This window comes from Lepidochelys kempii, chromosome 1 (genome assembly GCF_965140285.1).
Source record: "Lepidochelys kempii isolate rLepKem1 chromosome 1, rLepKem1.hap1, whole genome shotgun sequence".
Classification (NCBI taxonomy): Eukaryota; Metazoa; Chordata; order Testudines; family Cheloniidae; genus Lepidochelys; species Lepidochelys kempii.
Genome location: NC_136380.1, coordinates 259,260,492 through 259,287,684, shown reverse-complemented (window position 1 = coordinate 259,287,684; position 27,193 = coordinate 259,260,492). Strand labels below are relative to the sequence as shown.

The 27,193-nt window shown below is 48.8% G+C and overlaps 1 protein-coding gene across 1 annotated transcript; it reads left to right on the top strand.

Moving 5' to 3' along the window:
- Positions 1 to 27,193, top strand: NPTXR (neuronal pentraxin receptor). Its single transcript, XM_073326664.2, has 5 exons — positions 1 to 699; positions 18,901 to 19,123; positions 19,788 to 20,041; positions 20,621 to 20,800; positions 21,621 to 27,193. Exons 1-5 carry the CDS (start codon positions 85 to 87, stop codon positions 21,843 to 21,845), a joined length of 1,497 nt encoding a protein of 498 aa, XP_073182765.1. The 5' UTR covers positions 1 to 84; the 3' UTR covers positions 21,846 to 27,193.

Genomic DNA, 27,193 nt, shown 5'->3' with positions numbered 1-27,193 from the left:
CGCCCGCCCGCCTTGTTTTCTCCTGGCCGGGCCCCCCTCGCAGCTGCCACCCTGAAGTTTCTGGCCGTGCTCCTGGCCGCAGGGATGCTCGCTTTCCTTGGTGCAATCATTTGCATCATCGCGAGCGTCCACCCTGCGGCCAGCCCCGCCGGGGCTCTCCAGGGTGCTGACAATGACTCCAGCGCCGCCGCCGCCGCCCTGCTGCCGGCCTCCGCCGCCGACAAGGGGCCGGGCGCTCTCCACGGTGCTGGGCAGAGCTTCTCGGGCGGCCCCCAGGACTCCCTGCTGGAGCTGCTCTCCAGCAGCGCCCGGCCCCGCCAGCAGCAGCGCCAGCAGCTCTTCAGCCGCTTCCTCTGCACCCCGCTGCCGGCCGAGTGCCCCTCCGACAGCCCCCCGCCGGGGGACGGCCCCGCGCCCGCCGGGGACCTCTTCTTCCTGCACGCCGCGGCCGAGCAGCTGAGGCAGACGGCGCTGCAGCAGAAGGACCAGATCCTGAGCGACCAGGAGACCATCCGCGAGCTGACGGGCAAGCTGAGCCAGTGCGAGAACGGGCTGGAGCGGAGCTTCCAGGACAGCGCCTCTCTCTGGGGCGGGCCCCGGAAAGACACCATGGGCGACCTGCCCTGGGACTCGCCGGCCGTGGTCCAGGAGATGGAGGATGCTGTCCGGTCGCTGAAAGACAGGATCGACAAGATAGAGGCAAGGCGTGAAACCCACCCCCCCCATCCCGTCCCCCCGCAGCCCCGCGCCCTCCCCTGCCGATCTCCCCTCTTCCCCCTCCTCTCCTTCCTCCCCACTCCGTGCCCCTCAGCCTGTCAGCTCCCACGGCTGAGCCTTCTCCTCCCCTGCTTTGCACGGCCCTCTCCAGGCTTTTCCTAGATTGCCAATGCCTGAGGGGTTGGGGGGAGGGGGGTTAGTGTATTTGAATACTTCATGTAATTAAATCAGAGATGTAATGTACTCTGGTAAATCAGACCCAGCCAGGCAAGCCCTGACTGTTGGCTCTGGGAACTGTGGGCCCATGGGTGGGTGGCTGGCTGTGTGGGCGGTGGTGGTGAAATGGGGACACAGTATAATGGATTGAATACCTGTGAGTGTGTGTTTGATTCCTTGCCACCTTTTCTCTGGTTTCTCCCTACTCTTCGATGTGAGATTTCCTCTGATAAAAAGCTTTCATTGAAATAAAACAAGTAGCTTTCATAGAATTCAGAGGTGGAAATTATAGCGATATTGCGTGTGTGTGTGTATATACAATATATAATACATAAAAATGGATATTTCATGCCCTCCTCTCACGCTTCCAGATGCCCCACCAATGTTGGATTGTTCCCCACAGAATATTCCAGCCTAGTTTTAATTGACTCTCAGGGGATGGGGCTTTCATCACTTCCCTTCAAAGACTATTACTTATGTAAAAGACCTTAGGACATTTTATAGGTATCCATTGAAACATTTTGTAGACATCTCTTCTTCATAAATGCGGACGTGTGTCCCTTTCAACTCCACCGTCGAGTTTATTTTGAACTCATGTTTTCTCCATTCCCTACATATCTATACTATTAATTGCCCAGGGCCAGAGCAGGCCACCAATGCTCCCACAGAGTAGTACCTCACTCTGCCCATAGTCCTATTGCTGTGGGAGAGGGTAGCACCATGGAGTTAGTAGGGCTAGATTCTGCTGCCTTCGCACATAATGAGTAGTTCCTTAGTTATCCAGTTATGTCACTGATTGCAATGGGACTGCTTGCAGAATAAGGCTCTGTACTGCTCAGTGGGAGCAAAGGTGGCAGAATATTTCCTAACAATAATGAATATTGCTTACATAAGAAATAATGAATTATGAAAGTGAGGCCATGGACATTTTTGTTTACATTCAAGAAAGGGCTCTGTGTCATTTTCTGCTTGCCTGCAGTGCTATTCCTCTTCTTGTCCCTGCTTTGGGGTCACTGCCAGTGTTTCAGTCTCCAGTCTGGTTACAAGGGGATGAAAGCCAGCCTTACATAAAGACATACAACAGCTGTTCCCCTTGGTGGGTGGGTGTGGGAGGGTCTGTGTGTGGAAACTGAATTTTCATGTTGTTAGTGGCTGGTGGCAATCTCAGAGATGATATACACCTTTGCAAAGTGAGTTAAATGTCTCTTTTCTTTCTGGAATGCCCTCGGGCTAGATCTCAAGCTGGGAGATACTGATGAATTTGTGTACCTTCAAGGGGTGAAATCCTGGCCCCATTGAAGTCCATGACTTTGGTGAGGTCAGGATTTTACTCAAGGTGGGTAGCATGTCATCTGGGTACTTAATGAGGAGACATGTTTCTTATAGCGAGTAAAGGGTTGCCCCTTCCCTGTGGAATGAGCATGAGTTTGCCACTCAGAACCCAAGGATCTTCCCAAGATCTGTTTGGATCTCAGGAGATCTGTCAGAGGCCAGGGCCATCTGTATAGAAACCTGGATGTCATGACTGACTCCAGGGCCCACTCATCCCCCTGCATCTGACTCCCTTGCAAGGGATTCCCCACCCATTTCTATCTATGAATGAAAAGGGGGCTCTCAGCATGGGAGAGTGAAAAGTTAACCCAGGCTGATGTCAGGGCCTGTCCTGACTCACCTGTCCACATCAATGTCTCTCAACCCCTGGAGAGCTCTCAGTGGATTCACGGGGGAGAAGAGTATGCCATGAAGGCAGCTCATCATCTTCCACACAGGAAGGGGGAGAGCTATATGTTGGGGGAATCCTATAAGCATGGAATCTAGAGATGGGTGGACAGGGATGATCCCTCTCCTAGAGACAATGTCATCAGGAATAACTTTCTGTGTGCAAGAAAGAGAGAAAAGGAGAGAAACACACTTAGGCACATACAGTGAGAGAGAGAGAGGCTGATACACACACACACAGAGAAAGAGCTAACACAATACGTGAAGCCACTCAGATTATCCGTGCAACAGATATGAAGAAAAACACAAGAAGAGATAGAGACAAACAAAGACACGGAGAGAGACAGATATGCAGGATGGCGAGACAAAGAGAGAGGCAAGTGCACACACATAGGAACAGACTATGAAACACGCATGGATTACAGATCCACACAGACATACAGAGTGAGAAGAACTAGTGAGCTCCCAGAGAACAACATGCACACAGAGGAGAGAAACAGGTACACATAGGAACCGAGGAAAAGACTGTCACACACACAGTGTGAGACAGACACACAAAGACACACATGCAAGGAGACAAAGACCCATCTAGAGAGAGAGCCAGACACACCAGACCCAAAGAAACCCTTCAGAATGGAGAGACACATGGGCAGAGGGTCAGAAAGATGCAAAGACTGAGTGAGAGAAACACACAAACACAACTGGACACACACAGAGGGGTAGAGAGGAAAAGTCTCTCTCTCTCTCTTTCACACACACACAAACACACACACAGAAGGACAGTACAACGCACAGAAACCCAGAGAGAGAGAGAGTGAGTATATATGGTGGTGGGTGTGCATTACATTTCATCTCATTGAACATCATGAGATGACAAGTTAGATAATAAGCTTTTGTGAGCTACAGCTCACTTCATCGGATGCATACTGTGGAAAGTGTAGAAGATCTTTTTATATACACACAAAGCATGAAAAAATACCTCCTCCCACCCCACTCTCCTGCTGGTAATAGCTTATCTAAAGTGATCACTCTCCTTACAATGTGTATGATAATAAAGGTGGGCCATTTCCAGCACAAATCCAGGGTTTAACAAGAACGTCTGAGGTGCGGTGGGGGTAGGAAAAAACAAGGGGAAATAGGTTACCTTGCATAATGACTTAGCCACTCCCAGTCTCTATTCAAGCCTAAATTAATTGTATCCAATTTGCAAATGAATTCCAATTCAACAGTTTCTCGCTGGAGTCTGGATTTGAAGTATTTTTGTTGTAATATAGCAACTTTCATGTCTGTAATCGTGTGACCAGAGAGATTGAAGTGTTCTCTGACTGGTTTATGAATGTTATAATTCTTGACATCTGATTTGTGTCCATTTATTCTTTTACGTAGAGACTGTCCAGTTTGACCAATGTACATGGCAGAGGGGCATTGCTGGCACATGATGGCATATATCACATTGGTGGATGTGCAGGTGAACGCGCCTCTGATAGTGTGGCTGATGTTATTAGGCCCTGTGATGGTGTCCCCTGAATAGATATGTGGGCACAGTTGGCAACAGGCTTTGTTGCAAGGATAGGTTCCTGGGTTAGTGGTTCTGTTGTGTGGTATGTGGTTTTTGGTGAGTATTTGCTTCAGGTTGGGGGGCTGTCTGTAGGCAAGGACTGGCCTGTCTCCCAAGATTTGTGAGAGTGTTGGGTCATCCTTCAGGATAGGTTGTAGATCCTTAATAATGCGTTGGAGGGGTTTTAGTTGGGGGCTGAAGGTGACGGCTAGTGGCGTTCTGTTATTTTCTTTGTTAGGCCTGTCCTGTAGTAGGTGACTTCTGGGAACTCTTCTGGCTCTATCAGTCTGTTTCTTCACTTCCGCAGGTGGGTATTGTAGTTGTAAGAATGCTTGATAGAGATCTTGTAGGTGTTTGTCTCTGTCTGAGGGGTTGGAGCAAATGCGGTTGTATTGCAGAGCTTGGCTGTAGACGATGGATCGTGTGGTGTGATCAGGGTGAAAGCTGGAGGCATGTAGGTAGGAATAGCGGTCAGTAGGTTTCCGGTATAGGGTGGTGTTTATGTGACCATCGTTTATTAGCACTGTAGTGTCCAGGAAGTGGATCTCTTGTGTGGACTGGACCAGGCTGAGGTTGATGGTGGGATGGAAATTGTTGAAATCATGGTGGAATTCCTCAAGGGCTTCTTTTCCATGGGTCCAGATGATGAAGATGTCATCAATATAGCGCAAGTAGAGTAGGTGCGTTAGGGGACGAGAGCTGAGGAAGCGTTGTTCTAAGTCAGCCATAAAAATGTTGGCATACTGTGGGGCCATGTGGGTACCCATAGCAGTGCCACTGATCTGAAGGTATACATTGTCCCCAAATGTAAAATAGTTATGGATAAGGACAAAGTCACAAAGTTCAGCCACCAGGTTAGCCGTGACATTATCGGGGATAGTGTTCTTGATGGCTTGTAGTCCATCTTTGTGTGGAATGTTGGTGTAGAGGGCTTCTACATCCTTAGTGGCCAGGATGGTGTTATCAGGAAGATCACTGATGGATTGTAGTTTCCTCAGGAAGTCAGTGGTGTCTCGAAGGTATCTGGGAGTGCTGGTAGCGTAGGGCCTGAGGAGGGAGTCTACATAGTCAGACAATCCTGCTGTCAGGGTGCCAATGCCTGAGATGATGGGGCACCCAGGATTTCCAGGTTTATGGATCTTGGGTAGTAGATAGAATATCCCAGGTTGGGGTTCCAGGGGTGTGTCTGTGCGGATTTGATCTTGTGCTTTTTCAGGGAGTTTCTTGAGCAAATGCTGTAGTTTCTTTTGGTAACTCTCAGTGGGATCAGAGGGTAATGGTAATGTGTCACCCCTCCCCATGTGAACCTTAAAGCCTTAAAGATAAGACGGTAAATAAAAATAATCGAACTACTCAGTATTTCTTTTTAACAGGGGCTCAGTCAACTTGATGTTAGTTTGAACGTTTGTACAATTGATTGCCATTGAACTTGCTTGAATACGAGTAATGGTTACCAGGTGTCCCATATTCAGCATAGGGAAATATGGTCACCCTACACCTAATACAAGACAAAACATCCCATTATGAAGCAGAAATATGATAGTCCCTCTTGACACAGCTTGATTAGTCAGCCTCTAAAATACTGCATTCAATTTTCGGCACCTGATGCCAAGAAGAGGGCAGAGGAAGAGGAAGTTGTCAGCAACCTGGAGGAAGCAACCAAAATTATTGGGGATGGGAGTGATTGACCAAAGAAGGAAGATTAAAAGAGCTGAGCGCATAACAGACCACAGGTATTTGAAAGGTGTTGCTTTTAAGGAGGGGGAGGAATTGTTCAATGTGGGTATCACTAGGAGCAATAGGATGGAATTGAGCAAAGGGTAAACTTCACCTGAATCTTAAGAAACATTCCTTAAGGGCAAGATTTCTTAGCCTGTGGAACAGTCTTCCAAGGGAAGGAGTGGAAGCCCTAGCAAGTTGGCACTTTTAGATAGGATTGGACAAAGCTCTAGAAAATAAACTGTATGGGGAATATTCTGCAGTAGTTGGAGATGAGGGGAGTTCGACAAGATATGGCCTAATATGTCTCTTCTAATTATGATTTCTGTGCTTTTTGATCCAGATTGTGGTGCTGGGTTGTGTCTCTGCACCTCAGCTTCCAGTTTTATTTGCTTTCTGCTAAGGATGTTTTTAAAGATAAAAATTCTGTCTGTGCGTGGGAGGGGGATAAAGTGGGGGGAAAGAATCAATTGGTGGGGATCTGTCATGTCAGAAGTCTTTCTTTGGGACTGACAGAGCTCTTGGCACTGAATAAGGAATAGAAAAAGAGCTGTTCCCTGCCTTCAGGAGCTTAGTCTCAATAGACAGACAAAACCAAATGCACTGGGAGACTCATAGGAAGGTTCTGTCTTAGAGCATCTATCTGGTAACAAGCACATTAAGCAACAGTCTTTTTATTGACATGGGTTAACATATGCAGGTTTTGCAGGAGAAGTGAGTTTTGGGAGGGATTTGAAAGAAGATTATTAATATAATCTGGATGCTGTTAGTGTGGCTGTCAGACATAACAGGATTTATTGGTGCTTTAAAAACCCCCTATTAAGTAGTTTCGTTCTTAATTTTTTTAAAGTGATTTAGCTGTGGTGAGACAGGCTGGCTTGATAATCCTGGAGGCTAGAATCCCCTATCCCCAAAGAACAGGGGCACAACAGACAGAACCAGTAACACTTCCCAGGCACACCACCCTCAGCAACTGTGCACCCAGCTCGCTCTGAAGAGACCCCTACCAGCTGAGGGTATCCTTGGGCCTTTCAGTCCCCAGCCTTCCTGCTGAGACTGCAGATAGAGAAGGGAAGAACAGCGTCCGTTGTGTTGGATTTGTGTGTGGAATGTGGACACCTGTCCACTATGGAAATGGAATGGGTTACCTAACTCATTTCACATAGGCCATCAGACAGTCATCGTCAGATGGGAACAACTCTTCCGACACTACCGAACTCAGGCTAAATTCAAACAGGTGCCTAGAGATAAAAGCTTCTATAACCAATTGCTTAATCCCGCCAGCCGCTCAGTCTGCCAAGCGAGTCTTCCTTTCTTCTTCCTGTGCAGTATTTTTTTCTATTTTCTCACGTTCTCTCCATGTCTCTCTAGACACACACACGCATACCTATGCTTGGGCATCTGTTCTTGGCTTGCAAAGCCAGTGATGCCAGAGGTACCAGTTAAATTATTTTAAGCCCCAAACTTAAGAGAAAACAATTAACCTTAACCCAATTTGCTGCTTTCAGTCTGTGGAGCCTTCTCCACTCCAGCACCCATCTGAAATGGGTAAAGGTGGAAGGGAAACGGACAAGCCAATCCAGAGTTTTATAAAGGAACTAACCCTTATTAAACCACAATACTATTCTACACTAATCACCCAGTAACTGCCATGTCATTGTTGTAAACTGTAATGTTTTGGCCTATTACATAAATTACTAGTGTACCTTTGTCTAAGGGAATCTGCTATGGAGAAAAACAGGCACATCCATCCCATTTCAGTTCATGGCAAAGCAGAGACATTGGGCCTCTAACCAGGAAAAAAAGATCCTAGGTGGAAAAAGGCTATTTTGTCACATCTGGTCCACTCTCCACCCCCACCTCCACTGTAAGGTGGTTCTCTATGGTACATCTGTAGTGGCTTTGTCTCGGTGAATTTTAAGTGACTTCAGCACCAGGGCTTTCTACCTCTTCCCCGGGAGACTGGTCTGCAGTCTAACAAGCCTCTCTGATAGGAATGGTTTCTTGTCATTCATATGGAGCAAGTGTACTGAGGCAGTGCCCAGCCCCAGGCTGCAGAGTGGCTGTAGAAAGGCTGTGCTCAGGCTAATGCAGTCCTAATGCTACAGTAGCACCTGTGGCCATCTCCATGGGGGAGAGGAGGAAGTGAGGCTTGGCAGGACGGGGGGGGGGGGGGGGAATCCATGTAGGAGCAGAATCTCTTTTGCTATGTGTGCGTACAGTACCTAGCACAATGGAGCTCTAGTCTCAGCTGGAGCCTCTAGGTCCTACTGTGATAACAAGAATTCTCCAGCCCCATTTTTTCCGCAAACCACTTCAATCCCATCTGCCCCCTGCATGCCAGTGTGCATGGGTCCCCACAAAGCTGAGCTCCCTTTATGGACCTCTGCTACACCCCCTTGCACAGTGGAACCACAATGGTGTTGCTTCCAGAGGAGTCTCTGCAAAGACAGGGGGAGGACTGGTCCCATGGCTCCCAAGTGATGCAATCTAGACTGAGAGGTTTCCCATGAGTATACGGGGCATTAGTCCTTGGTCCTGTCCTCTTTATCTTAGCAGTTAAGGTGAACATATTGGAGGAAGGGAAGGGGGGGGAGATTGTAACAAAAGCAGTGGGAACAGATTTTGTAATGCATTAGTTAAACGAGGGGCTTTGATCTCCTTATATAAATGAAAGTGCATTTGCTTGACAACGAATAGAAACCAATCAAGTCCCAAGACTCACAGATTGCCAAGGTGCTGGCTTCCCCCCACCACTCCAGACGTTGACATTTAATGTGGTTAATATTAACTGGCAAATTTCAATCTTTTTGTTGGCTTGGCAGCACAAAGGCATAAAGAAGCCCCCGCTGCCCACCCCCCGCTTGCTGCCTTCGCTTTGGCAGGTGGGTAGCACTGAGCTGAATGAACAGCTTTTCAGAAGTCATTCCGTACATTCCCTCCTACCAAAAGGGCAGTGGAAAATGACATTAGTGCCGCAGTTACGGCTCTGAAGTCATTTGGTCTGAGGGGAAAGGTGCTAGACTGGCAGCCCTGGAAACTGAAATTGCCAGCACAGGGCACAGCTCAGCTGGCGGCAGTGAAAATTTCCATCACTCCACTGTATCTTAATGCTGACTGTAGGGGAAGCCCTTTGATGTGGGGAGTTCAGTGTCCATGGCCCTGTCAATCCTGGGCCTCTCTGGTGAGCTGGGCAATTAAGCCCCCGATGGGATGATGGTTTTGTGCTGTGAAAATCTGTCCCACTAGGAATGGGATTGAAACACCCCTCAGCTAATTCTGCACAAGCCACTGACCACGTGTCAGGAGGTATTTATTTCCTGGTCCACTGGCCTGGGACCAGGCTGGAACTGCTGACCTGGAGGTGAAAGGCTGCGGGAACCATTCACCATCCAATCGTTTGGCAAATACATTTTTGTCTCTTCCCACAAAGAGTGAGGCTAACATGATAGTTCCAGGGAGAGCTGTAAATGGTGTCCTCATACTCCGTAAACCTCCTGTCTTGCTTCCCACCTGGGCCAAGCAGAGTCGTTATAGGAATGGCCAGACAGATCCCACTAGTCAATCCTAACTGCTCCTCACCCTCTCCTAGAAGATGAGCTAACCCAGAGGAGCCTGTCCAAAAATCATGCTCTTTGCTGCCAACCCCAAGCACAAGCCAAGTTTTGAGGTGCAGGGGCCCTTGTTGGCATCTCCCAACCTAGCACAAACCTTCCCATCTGGCTGACCCCCCCACCTCCATGTGAAAGGTGATGTAGAGCGGAACCCTCTTTAACACTCCCAGGGACAAGCACCACCATCCAAAACCCCAACCAGCTTCTGAAGCCCTCTCTCCTTGCAGCCCCAAACTGACCCTCTCACAGCTTCTGAAATCTTCCCTCCCCGCCCCCCAGAGACAAACCCCCTCCCAGCTGCCGAAACCTTATGCTCTGCTCCACAGTGACAGTTTCCACTGTCTCCTGCCCAGTTGCCAAGCCCTTTCCACCCACCACTGACTTCTGTTGCTTTCTGAAGTTTTCTGGGGCTCTGCAGGTCTGATTTTGCACCGCCCCCTGCTAGGGTTGATTGAGGTTCTCTGCTAGGGAAGTGGGATGACATTCTTACTGTCCCTTTCAGTCAGCACACAGGGAAAGTGGTGACAAGTGAAGGCTCCGTGTGTGGGCAGGTTACGAGGGCTCATCGTCCCATATGCTGACAGTGCCAAAGCCAATACTGTAGTCTGGTTCTCCTTAGATCGGATACAAGATCATCTTTGTGACCCATCCAGGAATCAGCGGAGTCAGGGGAGAGAACAGATAAACTGAGCTAGACAGATCAATACAAAAAGAGACAAAAAAGGTAGGAGAGAGAGACAAAAATAATTAGAGAGAGAATGTGGTATGAAGGGAGCTAGAGAAAGAGAGAAAAGTTTCAGAGAGAGAGAGAAATGGAGGAAGCTGCCAGAAGAAAGAAAGGACGTTACAGAGAAAGAAAGGAAAGAAGGAAAAGAAAGAAAAGGCAGTCAGTCAGAGGGAATGAGGGAGAGAAACAAACCTTTATTGATCAGTGTAGGGCAGATTGTCATGATGCTAACAACAGTGACAAGAGCTCTTTTCTATTAACAGGTGGAGCTGAACATATAAACAGGGACATGGCATTTAAATCCAGAGCTAGAACAATCAAAGGGTGTAGCAGACAGTATCTCTGCAGCCTTTGTAATATCCAAGCAGCCTAAATGGATTAGAAAAGCCCTCAAAATCCGCAGCAACAGTAATAGTAAATAAATAAATAAAAGCTAAAACCAACAGGGAGCACAAGTAAATAACCCCACCAAAACAAAGCAGGGCACCCCCCACACACACCTGATCATAAATTATTCCTCTCATGGGCATGTAAATGACTCATTCAGCTTTCCCTCCTCTCCATCCATCCCCCTTCCCTGATGTTCCTCTCCTCAGCTTTCTCTTCTCCTTTCTGTGTCTTTATCAATGTGTCATTTTGCTTACACCAAAAGCACCATGTGCCCCATGGGGAGTAACTAGAAGTAATGGCACAAATTTGAGCAAAGGGAAAATGTGGCTGGAGATCAGGAAATGTGTTCCTAACAGTGAGAACTTCAAAGGCTATAGAATAGTCTCCCAAGGAAAGTGGTGGGAGCCCTGTTGTTTGGGACAATTAAAGCTAGAATGGAAATACCACCAGGGAATAGATTTTAGAGGACAATCCTGCATTGGCTGGTGGCAGGGGGTGGAACTAGATAGCATAATAGATCTTTTTCATCTTTAATGCTTACAATTCTATGACTGTAATTGCAATTAAAGCATCTTTTGCCCTGAAGGAGGCCAGGATAGAGAAGTACTCAGCAGGCAGTTGACTAAAGAGAGAATTCACCCCCCTCTAACTATCACCTCTTTGCTGAGGGATCATTTTCTTGTCAATTCATCTGTATTTTAAAAGTATATTCTATGCCTCATTTTACCCACAGTGGGGATGTTTTTTCCCTTGATAGAATAACCAGAGAAGTGATGCAGTTTGTGATGGTTTTTTTTAAATGATTATTATTCAGAAAGAGGTTCCGTTATCACCGGCTTAGCTAAAAAAGCACAGCAGAGGCAGCTGGTCTTCTCCCACCTACTAGGTTGCTAGGAAGTCCATCTCTCTGCATGAGTCTTTGCCAGACAGTCCTGGAATTATTGCTCTATTATTAATGCTGTTATTATTAATGCAAAGAAGATGAGAAAGAAAGTTGTTCACCAGTAGCCCTCCCTGCTCTTTCTCAGGAAATAGATTGTGTGGAATATGCCTTTCTGATCCTAGACCATCCCAGTTCACCATTCCAAAGAAAGGAGACATACCCAACATGCTGACGGGCAGGACTCCATCCTGACTTCTGGTCTGAGAGGAGACAGATCTTTGACCTAGCAGAACAAGGCAGAGCAAGACCCAGTGGTTGGAGAATGAAGTCAGATAAATTTAGATTAGAAATAAGGTCCACATTTTTAACAGTGAGGTAATTAACCAGTGAATAAATTACCAAGGAATGTGGTGGATTCTCCATTGCTTGAAGTCTTTAAATCAAGACTGGATATCTTTCTCTCAAACGGAAGTTATGAGCTTGATTCAGGAATTACTGGGTGAGGTTTTCTGGCTTGTGTTTTGCAGGAGGTCATACTATTTGACCATGAAGGTTCCTCCTGGCCTTAAACTCAATGAATCTAATGATCTACTAAGGTGACCTGCAAAACTTAATATTAAAATGAGCTTGTGCCCTTTCTTTGTTTCTTTTGGATCAGAGCCAGTCGGCAAATTTCTGACCAAATATTTTTTCGTCAGAATTTGCTCATTCATTGAGTCAATATGTTTTGCCAGGTAGGTTTCAAAACTGCCTCATTTCCCACAAGATTGCCCCCTCCTGGCTCCTCAGCAGCCTGCCTGCTGGACTGCCCAGGGCTGGAGACCCCAGTACTTCCTGGGTCTGCAGCTTCAGGGTAGCTCGCCAGACTGCCTTGGGGCTGGGAAGCCCAGGGCTTCCAGGGCCCAGGGCTCCATGGCAACACACAAGGCGAACTTCCCCGGGGTAGGGGCTTCATTTGCAAAGAATTTTGTTTTCATTCCTAATTGGAATGACACCAGATTTCAAAGTATCTAAAGCCTGTGTGAAAGGGGACTCCCTTTCTCCACCCAGCTCTACTGATGATGAATAAAGAAGGCCTGAAAGTGTGCGTGTGAGAGGTTTCTGCTTGTTTGTTTACCTTAAAAATTCAGGTCTTGTTTGCCCTGGAAAACTCTTGAACTAGTGACTTCACACAGCCAGTAGAGAGGAGAAGGCGATTTTAGTCAGACTGTTTAAAAACCCTTTGAACCAGACCATCATCTGAAGAGCTGGCTCTATAATTTTAGTTTGTTTATCTGGACACCTACATCACTCCTATGACTAATGAAGATTTTGATGAAGGAACATCCTTGTTAAAGTTTCAACACCACCCAACACTTCAGTCAAGATCTGAGAGCTCACAACATACATGATCTGAGACCCGCAACAGCTCCTGCACCAAAACCTGGAAGGGGGGCAGAGAATGCCAAACACTGATCTCCCTTTCAGGGGAAAAAGACCGTGTGTGGATTAACTACAGGAAGAGACTATTCTAGCTACCACTAACTGAAGAGAGCAGGAGTGAGGAAATTCAATATGTACCTGAGCATGCTAGTGAGAGCTTAGGGAAGAGCTGGGAGGAGGAGGAGCTGTTCCATTTGTATAGGTTTGCTTGAATGGAGTCCACTTTAACCCTACAGCCTGTTTGCTTATTTCAATCTAATTACACAGAGCTGCTTTGTTTTAAATTTCCGGGCATGCTAATGAATTCTTTTGTTGCTGCTTAGCTTGAATAGCTCCTATTCCAAGTCTGTGATTCCCTTGGGAGTTACTTTTGTTGCCAGCAGTGGGAAAGCTGCATGCAAGACATTCCCCGATAGGCTCTCCTACCTGTTTAAACCTTCCAGTTAGACTTCCAGACAGATGGCCTGACTCTCCTCTCACTCACACCGGCTTTATGCCAGTGTGACTCCACTGAGCTCAGCAGCAGGACTCCTGATTTGCACCAATGTGAGGGAAATCAGAACCAGGCCTGGAATCTTCTGTGCCTGTTTATCAAATTGAATAGACTTCTCTTAGAACCCTGAGAGAGCTGTTCCCATATGAGCCAAAGGGGCCACTACAGGGGTGCAGGAACCTCCTTCCCCTTCCCCCTGAGCCAGAGGTCTAGGACGGGAATCCAGCTGGGATCTCTCTTTGGCCCAGCACAGCAATGTATGTCACCCTTATAAAAATATAACTGCTGATAGATAGATTAGATAGATAAATAGGGCACAAGTCAAACAACACATCTGTCTATCCAAGTGTCAGCACTTTGCACAGCGGTCCAGTGGACCTTGGTTTAATTCCCAGCTCTGGTCTTTGTTCCACAGGCTGAAATACTGTGGAACAGTGTTCTTAGCCCCCAGCGCAGGAAAAGGGCCTCGTGTCCCCTTAACAGCCAATCCCCTTCTGGCCAGTAAAGGGTATGTCTACACAGCAAAAAAAAGAAACACAGAAGCAAGACTCAGAGCCCAGGTCAACTGATTTGGGCTCACGGAGCTCAGGTTGTGGGGCTAAAAACAGCAGTGTCAATGTTTGTGCTCTGGCTGGAGCCTGGGCTCCAAAACCTGGCGACTGGGGAGGGTCTCAGAGCCTGAGCTCCAGCCTGAGCCGGAACATCTACACTGCTACTTTTAGCCGCACAGTGTGAGCCCCATGAGCCCAAGTCAATTGATCCAGGGTTGGAGACTTGCTACCCCTGGAGGGTCGGGAGAGGTTTGCTGTGTCGATATATTCCAAGAAGCAGAGATAAATGATGGTGCGGAATCCTCAGGGCATTGACAGGGAAATAGAAACTGTCCTGTAGGGTGGGATGAAATTATGCTGGCATTGGATTCTGGAGTCCAAGGAAAGATGGATTTCAACATGTTAATGCGTCACACACTGGTGTCTACTAGCCACACTTCTGAGTCTCAGTGTTCCTCCCTAAGCTCTGGGTGCTGGAGGAGTGGAGCACAGAATGGAGCTAGCCTGGGTGGGGCCCGCTTTCTGTGTGAATAGAAATGCTTGCCTTAGAGGGCACTCCTGGAGATCCCCATTTGGATTCTGGGCAATACCAGTTCTTCCCAGCTAGGGAACCGGAAGTGCTGCTGGCAGTGATAATAGAAATCAGCCAGAAATCCACTTTTGCTGGCCTTTGCAGAAGCTTCTAGGCTGTGAAAACACAGGAAGTCACCACCCTGTGACAGTTTCCAATGAAGCAAAGCAGAAAATGGAGAATTTTCTCTGGATCCCTTTCCTAGCCCACGTGGTGGTGAGGTGCCTGTTGGCAGTGCAGTCTGGGCTCAGACCAAGCCAGTTTGCAGTAGAACAGCCTGCAGGCCCATCAGTTTCTTTAACATCTAAGCAGGGTGGAAGGAAAATAACTTGTTTAAAAGGTTTTTTCTGTTGATGACAAATGGATTTTTGAACAGTGTGAAAAATGTGTTTGAAATGTTTCCAGTTTTTCCACTAAAGAATTTAAAAGAAAAAAATCATTCTGAGTCATTTGGTTGATGAAGTGGAAAATTCCACACACACAAAAATTAAAACAAATTCATTTCATTCAAAATATGTATGGAAAATAATTTCCTTTTTTTCAACCAGCTCTACATTGAAACTCTCACTGAACATTAGCATTCAGTTTCTAGTCTTTAGGGCTGTGGAAAAGACCTTCAGAACACAGACCCAATGCAGTTTGGAGAGAAATGATAATGCTATGTGTGGGGGGGTGGCCTAGTGGTTAGAGCATGGACAAGAACTTAGGACACCTGGGTTCTATTCCCAGCTCTGCCATTGGCCTGATGGGTGACTTGGGTAAATCCCTTCACATCTCTGTGCTTCTGTTTTCCCATCTGTAAAATGGGGACAGTCATGTAATGTGCTTTGAGATCTACTGATGAAGAACATTAGACATTGCTGCTACTCTTATGTTGCAAATGCTGCCCCAATCCTGTCAGCACTGATGGTCTTAAGTACAGTGGAACTAACTGCTGTGGGTTCCGCTGTGTGTTGGGGTGGGGAGGCAGGTCATGTACAGTGACCCTATGTCAAGGTATGGGCAGGTGGAGGTGCAGTGAAGTGGCCTGCAGATTCATAGGAGCACAGGAATTGCCAGACCGTCTACCCCAGTATCTTGTCTCTGACCGTCAGCAGCAGCAGGTGCTTCAGAGGACAGTGCAAGAACCCCAGCACTGCATGCCCAGGGGTCTCATCCTCAATCACAGCCCTGCAGAGGAGCAGCTGTGGCCCAGCCCACCATGTGGTGTGTACAGAGATTCCTTTTCCATTCCCCTCTGCTCGTTGATCCTATGCACAAAGCAGACTTTTGGTCTTGAGAGTGGTATTAAGAGTTCCTGTTCCTGTCACTGGGGAGTTGATTCTAACCCTAAAGATGTCAGTTTCAGTTATGAACTATTTCATGTCTGGTCCTTTTATCAGATCTCTAGCTAGTCTGGGATTGTGGGTGGAGTTGGGGATTTTTGGTGGGGCGTGGGGAGAGCTTCACCACTCCCACTGCCGTGCCCTATCCCCAGTCAGACCTCGGAGCACAGCAACTGACAGAGCGAGCACATGGCCTGGGATAATGGAGCCTGTTTTACTGTGAGGAAAAGATTTGCGTGGGTATCAGAATTAGCCCCCGAATTTTTCCAAAAGGGCCAGAGGGTCCTTCACTCCCAACTGGACAAGCCACTGGGGAGGGGCAGAAGCGACATTGGTGTAACATCTCACTAGAGATGGGTGGAAGGGACTTTCATGTAATGCTTCATTGGAGGTGGGTGCAAGACGCTCAGTTTAACATCCCAGCTGGTCAGTGAATGGTGTTTTGTATCCTTCCTCTCTCTAGTCTAGGTCTGTAACAGGAATTATCAATTGAGGGATGTCTCAATGAGGAAGGTTTTTCCAACCATCAATACTTCTTGCAAATCCAACTCGAAAAGAGGCAGGAGGCATTGATGGAAAAGCAGGACAGATGTACATGTGTATAAAAACAGACCAATACGCCACAGGCAGGGGTGGGACAGGCAGGCAGAGATGGATTGGTTACCTGTAAACAGACAAACTAGGTGGGGGAGGAACCTATACTCCAGACACCTGGAAAGAAAGCAAGAGACAGAGACAGTGTTTGATCTTTCAGGTCAGTTTCCCTGCCCCTGGCACATTTTCCTTCCTCGCTTGCCACTTTGAGCCGATATCAGCGCTCACCTGAGCTGGTCGTACCCCCAAATGCCCTCTCCCCAAGTCATTAACTAAGCAGTGATTATCCAGAAGCCTTGAGTGCCATGACCTCATCTCAGGCCAGCTCTGGGGGGCAAAGGCTGAGCGTCACAGCTGTTCTTTCCCACCCGACCCTGCGTCTGTAGGAGAGCCTAAGCTTAACATAGCAAGAGGGATACACGGGGGAAATAAAAGAAGTTTGTTTCTCTGGGGGAAGAGAATGGGAGATAGCATGAGGCAGCTCCTCAATTCCGCACGGGCAGGAGGAGGGCTGGAACGGGAAGAGGGTGGAAGGTGACCACAGTTACAAACCCACACACATACAGGCACCCCGGCCCTGGCATCAGTAGCCTTGAGAGGATTTGTGAAGCCCAGCGCAAAGGGAGGCAGAGAGTGTAAGCTAGTCCAGAGAAGAGCTGATACTGGAGGGGGAATGAATCCCGGCAGCAGCCACCTCGCCTTCACCACGCTGGCGTTAAGAGCAGGAGGCGTGTGGGATGGTGTCGAGCGCTGACTCCCACAGCACCATCTGCCATCACCGAACTGATTACGTACAGGAGGCAGCACATTTTAGGCTAAGACAATACCCTGTCCTTGCGAACAGTGTCAGCTGGGGATGGGGTTGAATAGGAGGGTTTCTCTGGCTGAACTGAGCCCTTCTGCCAGAATGGACAGGGGCATAGACAAAGGCTGTGCAGCAGGGCCCCCCAAGGGCAATACCCTTTCATTCAGCTTTCCCCTCTCACCACAGATTCCACCACCACTGAGTAATACCATCCCCTTCTCCCATCTGGCCTGGTGTCCGCTAGGGAGCCTGCAGGATGATGGTTGGGTCTTTTGAAAATGCCGTAACATCTTGGGACATGCCCTCAATGTTCCTGACCAGGGCTTTGCAATAGCCAAAGCAGAGCCTGCCTCAAAGAGTCCAGTGCAGGTTTTACTCTGAGCCTGGTCCATGGGGAGGTAGGACTTCGAGAGTTTGGGGTGGGCAGCGCAGGCATGATCTGTAAATCTCAGCACTGGGATTTAAACTCCCAGCAACTGGAGACACTGTAGGTGCGGCCACTGCACCCCAAGATTCTGTTATACAAGTTAATACACACCCTGGTGGGGAGCTTTACCAGCTGGGGCCTTATCTCCTGTTGGGGTCCTCCCCACACTTTGCCATGTACTACCTGCTGTGACCTCACACACAAACACAGAGAGAGAGCAGCACAGAGAGAGAGCAGCGACTGAGCTGAGCTAAGAGGATTACAGCACCACTTTGTGATGTTACAATGACAGTCGCCTGAAAGTCGGAGATGAGAGCGGCAGGGAGGGAGAGGACCTCTGATCTTTCCTTGCTCAGCCCCAGCCACTGTTATAGACTCAGAGCCTTTAAGGTCAGAAGGGACCATTGTGATCATCTAGTCGGACCTCCCACACGTCGCAGGCTACAGAACTTCACCCTCCCTCTCCTGTGATAGGCCCCCTAACCACTGGCTGAGTTACTGGAGTCCTCAAATCATGATTTAAAGACTTCAAGTTACAGCGAATTCACCATTTACACCAGTTTAAACCACCAAGTGACCCATGTGCCGCGCTGAAGGGGAAGGCGAAAAAATCCCAATCTGACACGGGGGAACATTCCTTCCCGACCCCAAATATGGCGATTTGTTGGACCCTGAGCACGTGGGCAAGACCCACCAGCCACACACCTGGGAAAGTATTCTCCGTAGTAACTCAGAGCCCCCCCATCTAGTGTCCAATGCTGGCCATTGGGAAAATCCTCACAAAATTTCCAGTCACAGCCCCATGGTCTCCTTTCTCCATGGAGAAAGTTTGTCCAAAGACAGAACTGACATCAATGGAAGTCCCTTTGTCTATTCAACCCCAAGGTAACAGGGAAGGATCATGAAGGGTAACCAGTTGACGTGCTTAATGTCAGATATGTTTGTAATGAAACTAATGGAGTCTCCTAAAGGTGAGGGTCACATGAAGACGGAGGCCCTTAAAGACCAACCAGTTTGACTTGGAAGTCCAGGGCTTTATCCCCAGGTGACTCTGAAGAGATGGGGCTGGGTAATTTGTTTTCATCTTTGTGGTTATGTTTATCCCTGATTTTTGTCTTTCTTCCTTTCCCTCTCCCCTCCCCGTTCTTCACCTCTCTTTCCGAGTGCAGCAGGAGCTCCCAGCACGAGCCAACATCTCCACCACCTCCTCCCCTGTGCTGACCCGAGATGTGCTCCACACCGAGATGGAGGAGCTAGAGGAGCAGCTCCTCTCCAAGATACTGTCTCTGGAGAAAGAGCACTCCTCCGTTACTAGCAACAATGACCAGCAGCAACAAGAGGTGGAGAAGGAGCTGAGTGTTCTCCAGAGCCGGGTCTCTGAGTTGGAACAGGGTCAGTACTGGTAGGGGAGAGTCTGATTAAACCATGATCTGCTCCTGGCTGATTCAAAAAATCCTATCCCCCGCCTGCCATCTATGCACATGACAGTGCCTCACCATTCTTAATCAGGAGGAAGGGTAGATGCTTTGGGCTAGAGATGAAATACCGTGTCACTCTAACGATTATTTTTCAGTGTATCTGACTCTGTACAAATAAGTGGCAACACAGCCTGTGGCCTAAGGAGATTACAATCTAACCTGGACTCGGGCCAGGTTCAAATATAGGGCACAGAGTCTGAAGGGCCAGACATTGAGCAGTAAGGGTGTTCTTTCAAATCTCTCCTATGCACTGTGCTCATTGGGCTATTGCTGCCTGGCCTGTTTGATTGCACCATGCCCTTTCAATGCAGCCTTGTCTATGCCACGAAACAGAACCACCACTGACAGTGGTTGTTAACAGTTGCAGCTGAGCTGGTGCTGTACATGGAGGCAGGATGGTGCTGAGCTGCAAGTGCTGTCAGTGGCCTTTGTCAGCAAGGGTTCCATTCTGTAGGGTTGATTTCAGTGTTGGATTGGTTTAATTTTCAGTGTTTCCATGCGGGACAGTCCCTCTGCAGCTCCCACTGTTACTCACCTGTAGCCCTGTTTCTTTCCCCGCTCTCCTTTGTTTGCCCAAGAGCACCCAGTAGCACCAGACTTCAACCCTCCAGATGCCTACAAGGTGACCATCCCTGTACGGACCAACTACATGTACGCACGCATGAAGAAGAGCCTGCCGGAGCTTTTCGCCTTCACAATCTGCATGTGGCTGAAGTCCAAGGCCTCGTCTGGGCTGGGCACTCCTTTCTCCTATTCTGCCCCTGGACAAGCCAATGAGATTGTGCTGATGGAGTGGGGACACAACCCCATGGAGCTGCTCATCAACGACAAGGTCAGGAGGGGTTAGAGCCTCCGAGCAGGGAGCATAGGCGGAAGTAAGCGTGTTTGCCACCCTTTCCTGGAGAGGGGGAGCGGGGAGAGGGAGGAGCCTCCCACCCTACTCCCATTGATCGGGATTACTTCCATGCTTCCCCTTGTCCTGGAGAGAGGAGAGGTGTGACTACCAGACCCTATTGTTTCTAACTCAGAAACCTTATTTACCCACCCCTGCTCTTTCCTTCTCCCTGCTCCTTCCCCCTCCCCTTTCCTACCTCTCCCTTTCTCTCTTATTTGTCTCCTTTCTGTTTCCCTCTCTCCACCTCCTCCCTCCTGAGGGGATCCTCCTCTTTCCAGGCACAGTCCTGAGGATCTCTCCTCCGCCCCCTCCCTGCATCTCCCAGTTCCCCTCTACACTATCCCTGAAAATCAGGCTGCTGCATGTCAGAGCCAGTGGGAGAAGGTCTGTGCAGGACTCCTGACCTGCTGCTGCAAGTGACTGCTGGGAGAGATTGTCCCACAACATGCCAAGGGTGCGCTGTGGCTTTTAAGGCAGCCCCATGACACCCCTGGTTTGGTTTTGGGTTTTTTTAAGGTTGCCCAGCTGCCCCTAAATCTGAAGGATGGGAAATGGCACCACATCTGCATCGCCTGGACCACCCGGGATGGCGTGTGGTGGGCATATGAGGACGGTGAGCAGCGCGGGTCCAGTGAGAGCCTGGCCGCCTGGCATCCCATCAAACCCCACGGGGTGATAATCCTGGGCCAGGAGCAGGTAGGTTGCAGTTGCTGCATCATCTTGGGAACAATTAACCTGGTATTCTGTGGAATATGCACAGCCTTCTGGGGTATTTGTAAGCCTCAAAAGCAGAAAACTGGTGTCCCCTCTAGCACTCTCCCCAGACTGCAGTTACCACCCTATCTGGAGCTGGTCAGGACAGCTCCTCAGCTGATCAGAGGGACCACTGTTGACTGCTGCAGCGTCCGCCTCCCTCATCCTCTCCTCAGTGGTGCTGGGAGGGGTTGCCTGTGTCAGCCCTGCACAGCAAGAGCCCGGGTTCTTTTTGGAATCCCCTCCCTGATTGCTTCCAGGTCCAAGCTCAGTTATAGCCCGCGGATGCTTGTAGAGCACCTGGGAGTTTGGGTGGGAGTTCGCTTGGCAATGCCGTATTCAGTCTGCAGCCATTGTTGGCTGTGTGTGTTTACAGTAACAGCGCCCCTCCGGATCACCTGGGAAAGGGGATCCCCAGGAAGAGAAATCTGAGGTAGTCAGGAGTAATGCAGTGGCCATATTCATTCATTGTATTCGCTCTACCCTTGTCTGTCTCTCTCTCACTTTCTCTCCATGTCTCTCTCTTTCCTTTGTTCACTCTTGCCATTTGATTTCCTTTGTTTTTTCTCCATTTCTGTTTGTTTCTTCTTTTTCCCTCTCTATTTTACCTTTTCTCTCCTCTCACTTTTCCTTTCTCTCTCTCTCTCTCTTTCCCTCCCCCTCGTTTCCTTTGTATGTCTCTCATTCACTGTCTCTCCCTCTCCCTTTCTACCATTTCTCTGTTAATGGGCTGATACCCCTCACCCCCAATGTGCTGGTTCAGGATACGCTGGGCGGTCGATTTGACGCAACCCAGGCCTTCGTCGGCGAGATAGCTCAGTTCAACATATGGGACCACATCCTGACGCCCACGGAGATCCTGGGCCTGGCCAACTGCACCTCCCACCTGCAAGGCAACGTGATCCAGTGGGACGACGAACTAGTGGAGGTCCTTGGGGGTGCCACCAAGTGGAGCTTTGAGATGTGTGAGGAGAGGATGAAGGCATGAGAACCCCCCTCCACCCCCACCTATGGAAAGGAGCATGACAGCGACTTCCACTGTCTCCACGTCACCTAAGGAATGAGGTGGCAGGGATCCCCTTTTTCCCAAATAGAAACATCTTGAGTTCTGAATCCACTCGGGGAGGGAGGAGGGAGGAGCAAGAAAACCATCTGAACTCAAAGAAATTTGACGCTGTTTGTTTGATTGTGCCAGTTAAGGCCTATTTGACTCGTAACAAGTGAGTGGCAAGGTCCTCCACCAACCATCCATACAATGGCACCACCAGGGGGTGGCTCTGGTGTGAGGATGAGGGAGCCATAGGTACCATGGGAACTCCCGAGCCAACATTTCTCCTCTCTGCACATCCTATTGCTAGCATTGCATAGTCTAGTGTGGGTACTGGGTGGAACTGCAAAGGCCATAGAGCCTAGTTGGCGGGGCATTGGTCCTGGGGAAGCCACTGGCTGACTGGGAATACCCAAGCTAACTGCATGTTCCACTGGGAGTGTCACAGTGAAAAACCCTCTTCCAGATATTAGCTCCATGGTCCTGCCAGCTGGGATTCCCCTTGGATTCCCCCCGTCTGCTATAGATACCAACACCTGGGTTCCACAGAGGACTCAACAGGTTTTGTTAATTTCCCCCACAAATGGGCCAAACTCATCCTGGGTAGAACTTAATACTTTAAGGCTGAGTTTCTCACAGCTGCCCTAGGGGCATTTGGAAGCTCAAATCCCATTTAGTTTGGGCTTCTCCATCCTGTCGGCAGATTTGAGAAACTCAGACTTTTAATATTCACTACATGAAAAAGTCTTGTAGCCTCTGAACAATGGGGGACAAGAACAAGCCCCTGATCGATTCTCAAAAGCTGTCCCATTCCTGTTTCCTTTCTTAAAATAGGATTGTTCATTCCCTCCACTCCTCCCACATCCCCTTTAAATCCCCTGAAAGGGAGACTGTCAATGCAAAACTCACAGGGCTAGATTCATTCCACTGGCCCAAGCCCTGGTGGACAGCTCACAGTAGGAGGAAGTCAGCCTGAAATATGGGGGGGGGAGGGTGATGCAAGGAACTCCCTGCCTGGGATCAGTCCAGTCTCAGAAGTGAATGGTGCTGGGTAGGGAAAGGGTAAAAGCAGGACAGGGTAACAGCTGGTGCGGCCTCAGTGTGCTGGAGCTGCGGGCAGATTGTGTGGAACCCCCCCGCCCTTCCTCCCGTGGAGCACACATTGGGGACACTAATTGCCTTCTCCTGGAGGTGCTCTCTCCCCTCAGCCTGGTACTGCCTGCAGAAGCAGGGGGCAAATCTGTCCCACAGACTTAAAACCAAAGCCTTGACTGTGTTACACTTGCTAGCTCCTCCTAATACTGAAGCCAACAGAGTTAGAACATGCGAAGGGCTTGAGTACCCCAGAAAGTTTTGCTGGGTTAACTGTACCCGTATAGTTAAAGCAAACAAAGCAAATTAACCCCGACCGTAGTGTGGGTGCAGTTATATGGGTATCAAAATACTTGTACTGGTAATTGTACTGGTATGGCTTATTCTGGTTCAGGGAGTGGAATAAGATCTGCTTGTATAAGGCACTTTATACTGGTACAACTATAACTACTTTTGTTAAAAAAAAATCACACACATCCCCATCCAACATGGTTATCCTGTAAAACTTTTAAATGTAGACCAGGCCTTTGACTGGGATTTGCAAAGGAACCTAAGGGAGCTAGGCACTCAGTTCCCATTGAAATTCAATGGGATTTGGGCACATAATTCCTTCAGGCTCTTCTGCAAATCCCAGCCTGATTGCCTTATTCTCACTGATGCAGTTTGTTTGCTTTTTGCATGTCACGGAGCTGGGACCAGGAAACAAGCCTAGTCAGTTTCACTTTCTGCTTTAGTTTCACTTCCTAATTCCCATAACCCAGCCTGATGCTGTTGTCAGGGCTGGCTCCAGGCACCAGCTTTCCAAGCAGGTGCTTGGGGCAGCATTCAGAATGGGGCGGCAGTCCGTGTCCCGCAGCGGCAATTCGGCTCTTCCCGCCGCGGCAGCTTTTGGGCAGCAGCCCGCCGCTCTTCCGGGCGCAGCGGCAATTCGGCGGCGACTGCTTGGGGCGGCAAAATTGGTAGAGCCGCCCCTGGCTGTTGTGTTTGTGTTTCCAATAGTCCAGTCCTCCTTGAAAAGCACTGTTGTCCCCCCTCACCCCACCCCCCCACAATGCCCTGACATTTATCATCGTAAATTTTGTGAGGCCGTGCTTTTACCACACTTAAATGCTGGGCCTAAAGCTACTTGACAGCATTGCCTTCAATCTATTACTGTTCCTACCCATCAACCCCCTCCAGTCCTAGTCAATCAAATACATCTTACACCTCTTGGAAAGCAGGTAGTTACAGTCAATAGAATGGGTGGCAAAGCTAATGCCAACTTTACTGATAATTTTTTTTACGGATAGCTATATTTATATAATATGACTCAAACTCCATCTCATCAGCAAACCCTTTTTAGTCCTAAGAATACAGTAAATGCAAACACACACACACGTTTATACTATATAGGGAGTGGTGCTAGCCGCATGAAAGATGCATTTATCAGGCACTGTTGGCTTCCTCCCCTGCATTCTGTCCAATAAGCCATCTCCACTGGAAATACTTCGAACATTCCAAACCTCTGAAGCAATTTAAACAGCTGCCTTTAAAAACCAGCCAACCTGCCAAGAAATGTTCCCTAATTCTCCCCGCTCTAGAGGTGGAATGTTCCCCCCACCAAAATTACAAAGCTGGAGGCTCAGGATGCCCACCCACGGACAAGGTCTAGTATCTTGTGACACACCAAAGTTAAAATCAGATGCTTTTACCACTGACAAGGAGTTTTTGTTTCCAGCTCTAATAGATCAGGAGGTATCTTGACCTCAAAACCATGACGTGATGGTGTATTAGAGAGGCCTTTTAGAGGTTTTAGAAAAGCACAAGTTGACCTTTCCCTCTGGGCGGTAAAAAAGTAGATGGAAACAGCACAAGGAGCTTTCTCTGCACCAGAGGACAGGGATGGGGGAGCTGGGAGGCCGCATGATTTTTCTAGGCAAGGAGAGAGAGGGGAGCGCTCCCTCTGCTTTTCGCAGTGGGGATAGAACTGTGCTCCGTCCTTTACTTTCACCCCTGCCTTTGAGACATGTACAGTTAGACTCCTGGTATGCAGGAAACCTGACTACAAGCAGAGGGATACAAGGTAGTTCCAATAATGTTGTTAGCACCTCTTCACCATTTCTTAAAGCATTTTTCTGTGGCCTAAACAGGCTCTCTGATGGGGTAGGGTGATCTGAGTGTTCTATTGGTACTGAATTAGGATGACCTGAATAACTCGCTCAGCGCCGTGCCACCCAGGAATAACGTGGTCATCCCATGCTGATCAAGCCTCTCTACCACACCAGCATGCGTTCTCTTTCTATGCTATATATTTTCATATCTGCTGTATGTATGGAGAGATTGAGCCAGATTCAACTCTGGCTTATGTTAAAGCAGCTCCATTGTAGTCAACTGAGTTTCATTTGCACCAGGTCCAAATCTGATTGGCTGTAGCGTAGAAACTGGTGTGTTCTCTCTGAGCCACTCAGAATGCAACTTTTCAAACCTGGGATTGCAGCTGGGTGTGTTCCTTTGCTCAGCCTTCTTTCTCCACCCCCCAGCCATGCAGGGATTTGGGGTGGGCATGTCCCACTTGCAGCCAGGACTGGGAAGCATGCAGACAAAAAGCAAACTGTGATCCCAAATCTTTCCCCCTAAAACAAGTTCAGGGCCTGATTCTTCTCTCTGGCACCAGCCTGATGTAACTCCACTGACTTGACTGAAGTTGCTTTGGAGTGTCACTGGTAGAGTGAGAGATGAATCAGGCCCTTTGGGGTTTGAAGGCTTCTTCTTGTATTTTATCTGACCCTGAACACTTAGATGCTGGGTCAGTAACTAGCTGTTCCCCACTCTGCTGCTGGAAAGGCCTCAGTTACAGCCCTGGGTGGGGAAAAGTGAAGCAAGCCGTTACACCCTGATCTCAGGGTTGCAACTGGAGTCTCTTCTGAAATAGAGCCAATATGTTTCCTCTTTCCATTTGGCCAACAATCTGCATTTCCCCTTCTTCACTGACTCCCCTTGGTAGGCTGCGGGCAGAGGGTATTTTCCTTGATGGGAGTGCTCATGGTTGGCCATTGCACCTGCTTTGCTAGACTCTGTGCTGCCTTCTGGTGGAGGATCTTTGGGGCAGAAAAGGTTCTGCATATCAAGGTCAAAGGCAGTTGGGAGTTGGGAAAGGGCCAGCATGGCTGGGTTAGCTAGGACAATGCTTTCCTGGGCTGCCCAGCAAGTGGTGGGTGCCACCTCTGTAGTGAGCTAATCAAAGGAAAGGGGGAAGAGGTGCTCCCTGGGGCATGTTTTCCAGATCAACATTAGAGAACAAGAAGGAGAGTAGGAAGAATCCAAGATGAATTCCCTGGGGCCAGAGTACAGAAAGGAAGGGAAAACAATATCCCAAGGGATAGATAGTCCAGTCTGAGTAGTCATGCCTGCTCCATAGCCCCGTCACTTGCTAATGACATGTGGAGGTAGCCTGCCTGTGCTTCTTAGCTGCTCAGCAGGTGTGGGAGGAAAGGGGAGTTGAGGATGGACTTTCACCAGAGCACAGGGAAAGAGCCAGCACCCTTAGAGGGGAAGCAGCTTGGGGGGCGCGGGATTGAAAGCTGCTGGACTTGAAGCTGCAGGTGGGGGAGTTCATTTTCCTTTGGAGTGCATGACCGCTCAGTGTTTCCAAGCTGCGTGAAGCCACTGATGTCTGCATACACTGTTGGGCGGGGGAGGGGGGGGTACTTTGGGGTTTTGTGATTGCTCGTGTCGTGTTTTGCTTTCCCCTCCTCAAAACCTTCCACTTTCCATGTCTGGTGGTTCCACCTGTAGGATCGTTTCCCTTTTCTCTCTCAGCTACACAAGGTGGGGAAGTGGGGGTGCAGGGGAGACAGACAAATACATTGTTGTTTCCTGGATTATTCTAGTGTCTGTTCTGACTGGATCTCCTGCCTCTCCTCTAGCTGCCCTATGCTCACACTGAGATGCAGCTAACGCCCTGCTGGAGGGAGGGACGTTGGGGGGGGGGGCCTCAAACACAATCATGTTCAAATTGTAAAACACTGTGATCTTAGTGCACCATGACTGGGGTGGGGGAGGGGGAACAACTACGCCAAGCCGCTCCCTCCCTCTCTCTTGCTCTCTCTCTTTTGTACATCCGTGACATGAGATTCCACGTGCGCACGCGTGTATATGTATCATATCTATTTTTCTTTTGTAAAGCTGTGAACAATAAACGTGACGTTTATGTTTGA

Excerpts from the sequence above, each read along its gene's own strand:
- NPTXR (XM_073326664.2), top strand. The coding sequence starts at position 85 with ATGCTCGCTTTCCTTGGTGCAATCATTTGCATCATCGCGAGCGTCCAC. Across the intron at positions 700-18,900 it reads ACAGGATCGACAAGATAGAG|CAGGAGCTCCCAGCACGAGC; the intron begins GCAAGGCGTGAA and ends TTCCGAGTGCAG. Across the intron at positions 20,042-20,620 it reads AGCTGCTCATCAACGACAAG|GTTGCCCAGCTGCCCCTAAA; the intron begins GTCAGGAGGGGT and ends GGTTTTTTTAAG.